This window comes from Anguilla anguilla, chromosome 6 (genome assembly GCF_013347855.1).
Source record: "Anguilla anguilla isolate fAngAng1 chromosome 6, fAngAng1.pri, whole genome shotgun sequence".
In the NCBI taxonomy this organism is placed as follows: Eukaryota; Metazoa; Chordata; class Actinopteri; order Anguilliformes; family Anguillidae; genus Anguilla; species Anguilla anguilla.
The window spans coordinates 51142656-51155246 of record NC_049206.1 but is presented as its reverse complement, the minus strand read 5'-3'; the positions used below and the strand labels follow the sequence as shown (position 1 = coordinate 51155246).

The 12591-nt window shown below is 42.8% G+C and overlaps 1 protein-coding gene across 6 annotated transcripts in view; it reads right to left on the bottom strand.

Annotated features, from left to right (window-relative positions):
* LOC118229730 (A-kinase anchor protein 7-like) overlaps positions 1-12591 on the bottom strand; it is a 34356-nt gene that overhangs the window by 15254 nt on the left and 6511 nt on the right. For 4 of the 6 annotated variants that reach the window (XM_035422028.1, XM_035422023.1, XM_035422024.1 and 1 more), the window contains exon 7: positions 11989-12136. In XM_035422028.1, the coding sequence (XP_035277919.1) occupies positions 11989-12136 (148 nt within the window). Of the gene's footprint in view, positions 1-9854; positions 9940-11988; positions 12137-12591 lie in introns of all 6 variants that reach the window. The other 2 variants (XM_035422027.1, XM_035422026.1) reach the window with 1 other exon arrangement.

Sequence of the window (12591 nt, the reverse complement as noted above, 5' to 3'; positions counted from 1 at the left end):
TGTGCGTGTGTGTGTGTGTGTGTGTGTGTGGCTCCGCCTCCCTCCCCTCGCGCGATCGCTCCCGTACGGACGGTGGCGGGCGGGCGGGCGCCCGAGCTCTCCCGCGCGCTGATCCTCAGACAAGCCTCTCATCCTCGCCCCGCTGCTCTGACCCGCACCTGGAGACGCACACTCCCCTCCCCCTCCCCCTCCCCCCCCTCTTCCCCCCCACGCCCAGGACCTGAACTCATAACAAAGACACCTCCCTGAGGTAAAAAAAAAAAAAAAAAAATTACTTGAAATAGGAAAGCTGCTGTTTCGGTCTTCCATAAAAAATCCGATTACAAACAGCAGCTGGACTGTGACTTCATTGGATTGCCCCATAAAAAGAGCTCTTCTAGAGAACATACATTACATTCATTTAGCAGACGCTCTTCTCCAGAGCGACTTACACAACATTTTACTCAAAATCATATATATATATATATATATATATATATATATATATATATATATAATTACACACATGCATACATATACATACATGTACAGTTCATATATATTTAGATCATGTATGTTAAGTAGAACCAAGGTAAAACTGTTGACGTAGAAGACAATTACAACATAAAAATATTATCTCAAAACAACCGAGCTGTAGAATTATGTCAAACCAATTAAAATATCTCGGCATAAGGTACCGTCTCTATGAAATGAATGAATGATCTGAATGAAAAACTGAAAGTAACACCATGGTGGCAAATATAAAGCACATAAGACTGAAGATGGTCAACTAAGTGGCCCCTTTACCTATGGTCATCATCTCTACAAGAAATGCTAACCTTTCCGGTTATGACTGCCCCGTGTAACGTTGATAATTCTGCAGTACTGTTCAAGGAAAGACAATATTTGTTCGACCCTGACTGCGGCTACACACCGTCGGATATCTGATTATCCTCGTGTTTCTTTTTCTCCCTTCTAGACACGCCGGATCTCGGAACATGACACGTTAGCGACGACATGACATCACTCGGGAGCCACACGGCTGAACGCGGCATTGATTAGACGGGGGGAAAAATGAGCCGTCTGGCCGAAAGCGAACGAGCAGAGGCAGGAACGCGTTTCCCGCTGGAGCGGCGCGTACGGACGACGCTCGTCGCCGTGGCGAGGGCTCCCTCGTTCCCCAGGGAACGAGCACGAAGTTCTGCACCTGGGCGAGCGCCTGTCGCCGCTTCACCCCGCGGAAATCGGACCGGGTCCCACGTGCAAACCGCTTCGCGCTTTCCCAGGTACACGTAAAGCGACGTTCAGCCAATCATCGGGCTCGCTTTGGCCCTGGGACGCACCAGAGAGCACCTGGCAGCTGGTGAACCGGGGGGAGCTTCCTTCACGTGAATTCTGCCACATTTGCAACATTCCCAGAGGGGTCCGTATATTTACGCCTCTTTAACGGAACCAATACCGCCGAGATAACCTTTGCAAATAGCATCTGCTGTATCACATCAACAACGGTATCAATCCTTCCAATTATATTTCCCAACAAAATAGGGCATGTTGCTGTTTTCATCTACTATCTGAAGACGTGTACAACAGATGACATCCCTAGAATATATGGGAATAAGTTCACGTCAGGAGAAATACACAGTCATCTTCCAAAGATGTTCTGATTTTTTTTTTCCATAAGGAGAAAAGAACCCGAATGGAAACAACGCTGAGAGATCGGTGACAGATACGCATCTGGAAATGAAAAACGGATGTCGCGAGGCTATTGGGGGGGAAGAAAACAAAACCGAATGCCTGGGAAAGCGTGCACGCTGAAGACAGGATTCGGAGTCTGCGGATATAATAACTGAAACTCACGGCCAAATCAATACGACGGCGTGTTTAATATCCGCAAACCAGGCAACATCGCACAGGAAGCGGGAGAAACGAACCCGGAGAGAGGAGGACCGCTTCTATTCCGTAGATGACATTTTTCTTTTTTTTTACTTGATAGCTGCGTCCGCTCAGAACACCTGCGTCAGCCCTTCAGCTGAGAGATCGATGGAAATCGACCGAATGATTGGCACCGGCACGGCGATGGTGGCGGAGCTTCATGACACACCGGTGGTTATTTATCCGAATGAAACAGAATTTAAAATGATGAGGTCTGTCGTCTTCGACCTCCTTCTCCAAATGCTCATCTTCTAGCTCAGACGGCTTAGCGCTCTTCCTGTCTGGAGGTTGCGAAGGGTAAGGGCCGACCAGGAGAAGCTGGGCCACCGATTTAAACGATACACTTCTGACTAGGCTACACGGTGTCCTACCCGCGGACCGTTTAATAAGACGCTCAGTAGCTTATGGATAAACAATAAAATCAACACTTTCATCATATTTTCAGGGAGCGAGACATAATAAAACGGTGTAAACAAAATATTTACACACTAAAGGAGACAGATTTCTCTTCTAAAAAATCATTAACAGAAACAGGAATTGCATAAAGAAAAAAATGCAAGGCCACAATGAAGTGGTCCGTCACCCAGCCCTTCACTGCCCACGCTCAAGATGTAGTTTTGCGTAATATAGGCTCTCTTATAGTACAGATTATTTAACGATGCACCACACTATATGCATAGCTAAGTATATAAAAGTAACAGCTGATATTTTAAACAAGATCAGGTCAAAACCTAGTATATGGCTGGACCACTCCGGCCGACCAATGGTGTAACTTCATAACTCGGCCGACCAATGGTGTAACTTCATCACTCAGTCAGTCACAGACATTCGCGTTTGTAGGGCTGGCCCCGCTGTTGCAGTCCAGCCAAAAACGCATCAGCAACAAACGTCAAATAACTAAGTATATAAACTTTTGATGAGTATGTGTATTCATATTGCACATAGCCTGAAATCCTGTGTACAAAGACAGCTGTTGTAATGCACTCTGTATACTGAATATTTTAGCATCCAAAGCTTTTTTGTCAAGGGTGAAAGCAAGTCGGGGGAGTGAGCAGCATTTATCAAGGACTCGAGACACGGAGGCCTATCTTGGATCTGACGCATGGGTTTATTCACTAGCTAAAGGTCAGCTTAGCCGGGCTGTGAAGTTATAACTCTTATCCAAAGCTCGATATGTGCACAGATAAACAGCTGAATACAGCCGATAACCTTTTCCGTTTCACAGAGACGTCAGATTTCGCTAACAGCAGCTCACTTGCTTTTCAATTTCACACCGGAAAAGACATTTTCGGCAGCAAAGTTGTCACATGATGCGTTTCAAATCGTGGAAATCTCTCCGCACAGAATGGAATTGTCAGCGCACAAATTTCATTTATTTATTTACTGATAACACAAATTGAATTCTTCGGGAATTTCTGTCAGCACTTCATATAGCCTATTTCTACATGCTGTTGATCAAACAACCAAAAAAAAAAAAAAGAATCGAAATTTATAAACAACACGCTATTGCATGGGGAGCCGCAGGGCCTGGTGGTTTCTGGTTGTTGTATTTCTGACCTGAAATACAACAACCACTTAGACCAAAAAAACTGGTTGAGGTGAATTGACTGTGTTATCAACTGCTTTAATTAATCAATTAAGCGAAACAGAAACAAGCAGACCTTGTGGCTGCCCAGGACCTTATGGGCCATACAGGCATACAGCGTTCACTTCTGTGAACGTCCCAGGTGAAGTTTTACAAAGTGTAGAATAGTGGGATGAGTGCCACCAACTGGCCATCCTCGAAAATAACATCTGTCACTTCTTTGATGTCCAGTCTATTTAATGCATCCAATGAGCTGCGTTCCTCCCGTTTTATTTCTGTGAACTGATGTTAGCGTGGCTCTGAACCAGCAAATTCTTTCCTGGAAGCTAAGGCTGAAATTAAAGCCATACGGTTTATCCGCACTGCACTGCAGCTTAACGTTAGCTTAACATTTCCAAAAACTGTTATGCAATTGTTAGAAATAAACCACTGATTTAAGTAAATAGAATCAACAAACAAATCCAGATGCTAATTTTTTTCAATGAAAAAATTAATTCTTTTAGTATTTCTCATTTTAAACTATGTATGTGTGTATGTATCAGTGTAGAGAATCTCAATTTCTAGAGACCAGCCAGATTTATTACTGAAATGCATCTATTTTGAATTATGGATTGAATTATTTCTGCAGGATGAATTATTCAATGGTATATTGTCAATGTTCCACCAAATCCACCCACCATCACAGAGTGAGAGTGAGCAAACATGAAAATACTTGCTCATTCCAGAAGCAGCCTCATCTAATTGAAAACATACAGAGAATAGAAAACTATGGGACATGTGTGCTCTTCTGACAGGCTCTGTCTGAATGTGAACTCCTCTCCGCAATGGATTCATTTCTCTCGGGGGGGGGGGGGAAACCACAGTTTGAAAATGGGAAAACTGCCTCCTTGGTTGCTGTCACATTTCCAATCTCTCGGTAAAAAATGCTTCACTGTAAACGCGGATGAACGCAGAGGCACGTGAATCTGAGTCTGAACTAGGGAGAAAATACACGCGCCGTGCAATAAGATGCTCCTTCCTGCGTCTCCCACAGAGAAACGGAGATATAATCAGAGAGGATTACACCGCTCACGTGGTGCAGCTGCGGGATTACAGCGAGCGTTCGATTTGCGTCGACCGGCATTACGATTCTGAAAAGACAATATCCGCAAACATCAAAACAGAAGCATGGAAATAAGGGCGTTCCTACACTCACGCGGATCAACAAGAATAATTATAGCGAGCTGAAAAAGTACGTCACTCAGCCGCGTCACTCAGAACTGCAGAGAATCATCAGGAAAATATCTGAATTACTGATTGAGAGATTTTTAAATGATCAACAAATTTGATAGATGTGCCATTTGGGACCGTTTCTGTCAAATTCTAATCCTAATTTCTTTGATGTGCCTGTACATCTATTAAAGAAAGAAATGTAACACTTAACTTCTAGAGAGACTAAAAACTTAAATTTCTACACAAAATTCTCCAAGTAAATACATGCTGCATTGTATAGCAGGGAATATTAGAATGTTATGCATGTTCAAATGACACTCAGTATAAATATTTTTTTAAAAGGACAGCACAGTGCTTTATTTATGAACGCAGTCAGTCTAGAAAGGTCAGTATCGGTTCCTCCATATTTTAAAAAGGCCTTATGTATCAATTTGCATAATTATGCAGAAGACATGTCACTTGAGGTTCTTTAAAACCGGCTATTAAGCTATTTAAACAAGTCTCATGAATATTAGCTTATGCAAAAAAAGATGTCAGAAACATTCTTTGGTTTACATTTGTGATACTTCCATAAGTGGTTGGCTCGATCAGCAGGTTTTACTGACTAAATTGCAAAATGCCAGGACTTAAGACCATCTGAAAAATGGTTTCTGTGATGGCTTTGTAAAGAATCTTGACAATGACAGTAAAGTGGTCCTTCATTCTACAAGTTGGAGAGATGGAAAACTGAACATTGAACACTGTAATGAGAAATAATCATCATTTTCAAAATGGCTGAGAATCTAACTCAAACGGGATCCCGCTTCAAACTGAAAATGCACCACTTAGCTCCTGTGGTTTCAAATGTGCTAATATCTTCCTAACAGTGTTTAACTTACAATACAAAGTAATGGGGTATATGAAGTGGGCCATTTAATTTGTGACATCCAGCCATTTTCACAAGCCACTGGTGTTCCCAATTCAAATGGTAGTATTATTTATATTGCAATCCAATTAAGGTTTTAATTCAAAAATACGTATTTTTAACTAGGCCAGATTTACACAGCATTTTCAGACCGTACCTTTCTAGCAACAATTACAGCAGTCAAGCTAATGCCCTTGCGTCCGATCCAATGTCAAGACCTACAATTCCCACTCAGTGAAAAGAACACACACAATTATCTTTCCTGCTATTGGAACAAGGCTTGATAGGTCACAAGATTGCAGATGCTTTCATCATACGATTTCTGTGGCTTCACATCAGATCCCCCAAAAATAGATGACCATTAAAAGAAACTACCGTTAAACTAATTTCATGCAAGCTAAAAGCAAGTATGCAAATTTTAATTTAAACATGGACTGCCCCCCTGCTGTGCACAGTGACGACCTACCTCCCTAATTGTGTGGGTGTTAGCTCCCTATTTTCTGTCTATTAGCATCGGTCTGCTTCACTTTTGCATTTCCAACTAACTCCGGGATTTATAAAATGCAGGCCAAAAATAGCTGCATAATTTGTGGTCAAAACAATTCCTCAAATGACAAACAACAAAGATGTCCAAATGGGTTCGGTATAATCGCACTGTTTTGCGGATTTGAGGATTTTCTAGCGTTTTCGCCACCCCCCCCCGAAACCCCCCCCCCCCCCAGAGTTGACGCACGGCCAAAACCGAGGCTTGGATCTGACAGCTGCTGTTCAGCTCTGGCTCTCTCTGAGTCTGCAGGCTTTCCATGCCTGCCAGAATTCAGCATAATTCATTTAGCCATAAATCTGACTATACGTCTCTCCCAACTTCTGTGGGTTAATTGGATTGCGGTTCTCCAGGAACAGGGCTGAATGGCTAAGGCCGTAGAGAAGACAGCGATTGTGCTCTTCCCGCACATCTGAAAAAGTTCAAAAGACCGAGCACAAAGACCATTGGATTTTTTTAAAGATCTCGTTAAAAAGGAAACTGAAAATTCATTCTGCAGTAATTTTACATAGTAAAGGATCTGGCCGCCAGTTCAATCTAACACTATACCAGCAAAGCAAGGCTTTGCAGTATTATATATATGAATAAAAGGTTCAGAAATGATCTTTGATACATTTTCATACCTGACCAATCAAAACAAAGACTCAAATTTTTCCTGCTGATATTTCTATTAAGGCATTCAAATAATGTGCTAGACTGGTCTCCACATAGACTGGATAAGCACCAACAAATACCAACACTGGCTCCAAGCTCTAAGTCCCCATGGTGCAGTTACAGCTTATTAATGACCAAGTGGGAGAACAAACCAAGGTCATAAACAATGAGAGAGCGATAGATGGATACAGAGAGAGAGATAGAGAGAGGGAGAGAGAGTAAATGTGAGTGAGTGTGTGGGAGAGAGAATGATAATGCATCACTTGTGCTTTCAAAGTTTATTTTATTACAACAGCAATACTCAACACTGACTGTTCAATTAACAAAGATAATTTCTCAGAGAAAAGCAAATATAAAAAATGGCTCAAGTGCAGAATGACTAATAACGCATGGCCTAAAAGTTAAACCGTCGAAGCGAGTGTGGCCTGCCCTCGTGCAATAATCGTGCGTGATGGCCAAAGCTCACACTCGCGTGAGCATGCACACGTGTGCACGAACATGCAGCCTTCTAAAACGAGCGATAAGGGCAGAACTTGGATCTCGCATTTTCCTTCCTTAGGGCAGGAAAAAGGGTTTAAGGTAACCTGGAGGCTTCTGCTCCCCTGATGGGCTTCGCGCTTTACTAAAAAATAAAAAAAAAACGGAGGTGACCATCATGGTGCCAGACCAATGTTCCACGGCGGGCGGAGCCCCTGCTGCTCCCCTGGGCCGGCTCTAACCGGTTCTAACACCCGCCCGGCTACAAAAAGCCCCTCGGACCAATTATCCCGGTCTGCTCGGAACCCTGGCCTGCCCGTCGTTCGCGGCCTGCTGTGCGATTCGCCACCTGCCGCAGAGGGAGGGGCATACATGGCGCCCGCAGAGAAGCTCGACTTGCCCGCTTTGACGCTACCGGGCTCTAACGGGCTCGCGCAATTGCTCAGCACAGCTTCCGCTTTACGCAGTCCAGCTTTCATCCACACCTGCGCGTAACCATGCAACGTCTGTTACCGACCCCGTCATTTCAAACTTTCATGTATTGCGACATTGTCTTGTATATGTCATTTGCAATGGAGCGTTTGAGACAAAAGACAAGTTGTTTATAAAGCAAAATAGACAAACGTGCAATTAACTGAACTGTAACGCACAAGACACGCGATTCAGTCATAACTGGTCGCTACATTTATAGCCGATCATCGAAATATCATCTGCAGTCTCTGTGGACCATGCAATGAAGGAATGTGAATCCAAGAATATTTATAGCTCTTGCCTGGGCGGTGCAGTCTATTTCGGTGATTCGTAAACGGTGCGCACTTCGTGGCAATATTGAATCCTATCGACTTGCGGTCCTCGTTCTAGCACCTTCTGAGTCAGAACTATCGTTATCTCATCCTGGAGCGGCTCCAGTGACACGCTTAGCGCCACACAAATTAAATCAGGTTTTTTCTGCCACGAGCGCTTCTCTAAAGCCTGAAGCTAAATCTTTTTTAAAATTGGAGCCAGATAAGCTATGTCTGCCAAGACTGACCACGGCTCTTCAATTTCCACTAACACACTTACTTTCCCCATTACCAGATCCACAAAGCACAATATGGGTTCAATGAGGTAGTCAGCATGATGTTAAAGAAAAAATATCTTCATAATACATTTTATATCAAACTACTTTCAGTATATTCCATTCTAAGAGAAACAAACAGCATGATGGCTGGATCAAGTCATGGTTCACATACAAATTACACTACCATACACATCTGCGGGGGTTGAACTATGTGTCATACATCTACACCGATGATGTTGCTGCTGCCCACCTGAGCAGTGTACATTCTCAGGTTCACAATGTAAAACTAAGGCCTATGTGGATAAATTCCACAATCAGCAAGGTGTATGCTAACAGTGATATGAGTAACTGCTTTAATGGCTCAGCAGTGTTACTCTGGGCTAGGCAATGCTGCTGGGGGACATGGGACTGTGAGGTGTTTCTGCGTTCGGCTGGGGACTGTGGTAGTGCGCTCAGGTATCTGCTTCTAAATCCAATCAAAATTCAGGAAATTTCACCATTGCCTTCAACAAAAGCGGAAGCTGACCCGGTAATGACTGGTGGGCAAAAAAAAAAAAGAAAATAAAATGAGTTTGCTACGCTCCATCAGCCTCACTGTAGTAGTCTAACGCTTCCGTTGCCATTGGGGCAAAAACCTGAAAATGGGTTTCTCTTGAAATTCGCGCAGCAGAGGCCCAAATGAAAAATAATTGAAGTGAATTGCAGTGAATGGCGTTATTTTACGAGGCAGAAATAGAAGCCCGACAGGGTTTGAACCTGCTGTGGGTTCCTTCTCCTCTAATGCACCTTATGGAGCCTGCCACAGAGAGACACGTCGGCATGCAGAGAGAGAGCCCATAAAATCCCACTGCCCATCCATCTAAAACGGTCTCAGGTTTGATTGAGGGAGGATTAAATCGTTTCCTGTCGTCTGGAAGCTGGCCTTTCGGTCTCCGCAGGCTGCGTCAATAGTGCGGGGGTGGGGGGGGGTGTTTACGTGGGCCGAGACAGACGGATAGCGACAGGCAGTGCGCATGAATTACCGCGCTGCGTTTCCCACGCGCAACCTCGGGTCCGCTCCCGTCTCGGTCAGATAACGGGCCAGACAGCGCCGCCGCCGCCGCCGCCGCCACCGCCGCCGCCCTTTCGCGCTCCCGCTGTAATGCGCGACTCGCTTGTTTTTCGGATTTGACAATGAAAACAGCCCATTCAGCCGAGCTCAGAGCGGCTCCTGCCCGCTCGGCCTGGGGGCCCTTTGCGGGAGGGTGGGAAAAAAAGCGGTTTTTATCTGTTTATCTCAATGTATCGTTTTTCAGGGCATTTGACGCTACCTGTTAACAAGTTTATATTTATATTTTGATTTTCATTTATATTTCTGCCGGAATACACTGCTGAAACATGAAATCACGCACACATGCACACGTGCAGGATGAAGGACCAAGGGAGGTTAAATTTGCCAAATACTCCAAAATTCTCATCATGATGAACCACATAATAGAAAAAAAACAAAGGCAGCAATACCACATACTCAGATGATCTGCCCGTTCCTGCTGTGACCACAAGAGGTCTCCCAACTGCAGCTGATAGTTGAACCACCCCAAACGGAACACTGTCTGTAGTCATTTGAATGAATGAAGAAAATTTTTACTTTCAGATGTGACAAAAATTGTATTCAGCATGAATTAATATTTAAATGAAACTGTTCAGTAGCATTGTAAATTGAGATATAATATGAAATAAAGATTATTTCTCATTTTGTGTTACAAATGAGTAATGTCACCTAATTCAATTTACCAATGCCCTCTTTGAAGAATAATTAAGTCATTAAATGGCATCGACTGTGCCAGATGGTAATGTGTTCCCTTGAATTACCTGTACACCACAGGACTTGAAAACAACTCAGATTATTGGCCTTATAAATTTTAATTTTTAACTAATTTAATAACTGCGTGACAGAGCAGACAAATATGAATAACAAAAAGGGGTACTGCTTTCTAACAAGAAAGGTTTCTGTTTTAGATGCATGACGCACAGAAAGTGAATCATGGTAGCTCCTAAAAAACTGCTCTGATACTCTGTGCTGATACTAATGCAGGAGTAAATGCAATAAAAAGGATCTGTACTGTGTCATATGACATGCAATACTGCCCCTAGTGGAACTGAAGAACAACTACATGTGTAATTGGTATTGAACCAAATTATATTATAGACACGGGAATTGTAATGTTCAGTGGCATGTTTTAGTTTAATTCGATCTAGAAACCAATGTTTTTAATTAGGAGCTTGAGCTTTATCGCTATAACAAATCGATACCACTGTTGCACTATTAATTCAAACACTGTAAAAGTTTTTTTTTCACTGATATTTAATTATTTACTTCAATCTCCAATTCTTACCCTCCAATTTCAATCACACATGATCTTTTCAGACCTTTCACATTTATTTATGTCAATGCACCTGCACTTTTCAAACATTTTTCAATGAGGAAAATATACTATTACTTTCAAATGAATGAAAATTCCTGGGTCAAATTTTTTATTTATCAATTTATGCATTCTTTTTTTTTTACTTCCATTTTGTATATATCAGGGATGGGGTCCATACCATTTCAATTTAGACAATTCAAGAAATAAAATTAAAATTGATTTTAAGCAAGGAAAATGGCCAGGAAGTTATTTGACAATTTCTTAATTCACTCTCAACTGACTTCCTGTATTCTTTAGCTTAGTTAATGTAAGACAATAAAAAAATGTCCCACTTTGGTAAAAAAAAACAAAACAAAACAAGCTATTTTGTGGCATTTGTTAAATTAGTGCCTCCAAACACTTTTTTAAATTTCACTTTCTTCAGACGCCCCTGAGTAAAGTATGACCCAGAGCAGTACGGCAGCAAAATATTATCAGGAAGCATCTAAACCAGGGGTGTCCGATCCAGCACAGCGATAACACACCTGGTTCTCCTTATTAAGGTCTTGACTGAAGACTATGATTAGCTAATATGTTGTTTGTAGTGCTGGGCTAAAACAAAAACCCGCACCTACATCGGCCCTTTTTGGATAAGATTGGACACCCCTGATCTGTAGTCATCAAAAATACTGTCCCCCGGCTACATACAAGGCACATCCTTGAACCCCGATCAACAATTATTTCAGCAAAATAGATCATATTTCTTGTTTTAGAAGAACTTAGTTTCCATCAAACACTTAGCTGAACAAGCAAGTGAAGGCCCATTCAGATGCATGCACAGGTATTCACAACAAAAACAATTACACATGGGGCAGCTCTAATTACTCTAGGGGGTAATGCATTAACCAAAGGACTACAATGCCCACCACCCCTGGGCTCCATTTTACTCTTTCCACCTATATGGAATCCTTCTATATAAAAATGCACTGACAAGGGTGGCAGAGGAATGGACATGACATAGAACCAGGGGCTGTGAAAAATGATATTGGTTCAGCTCCAATTCCTGCATTAAATCACCCACTTTAAAATGATATTTTTCAAAAATGATTTTGAGATTTCTTACACTTAATCCATGGCCTGTGGTTATATGGATGTGCATAAACTACTTTGGAGAAAATGGAGAAAATTGATGAACCATGAACAATCTTTTACTCGGTCATACCAAACTAAGGTGACGGGTGGCTTGTGTTAACTTACCAAGTGCTAAGGAGGTCTCACAATGGTAGTATCCATCTGGAGTCTTTTTCTTCAACATCGAGCAGAGGTCCAGTCTCGAAACGGTCTCCTCTCCGAAGCTGTGCTGAAGGAAGCTCTCGTAGGCTTCAGGATCGATCTTCTTTATGCCCTACGTCAGGAACACAGTGAGGCTTATTTTAACTTTGCGTGCTGAAGCTGGTTTCCACTAACGCTAGTGCTACCGTACGGGAAAAGAGAAACGGCGTGTACGATGTCGGTTGGGACCGATAAGGGCAGGAAGCCTGTCATTCGCCCTGACGAGGAGAAGATAAGGGGGTGGGAGGGGGGGTCGAGACCCCCCATCTCCCCCACAGCCGGTCAGGGCCTCACCTTCTGTTCTTCATACCTAGAGAACGCTGCTGTACAGCTAGCTACGTAGCGCACCAAACAGCACGCAATGAACACTGTTAGAAATGTATTCACTTTATGTCTACTGATGGATCCGATTCAACATTTATTTATTAAGTTATATTTAGATATTAATGTTTCTCACTTCCTGAGCTCAGCAAAATTTCCTGCACTGGTATTCCATGACAGATGGTGTCACTGGGCATGCTCAAAGAT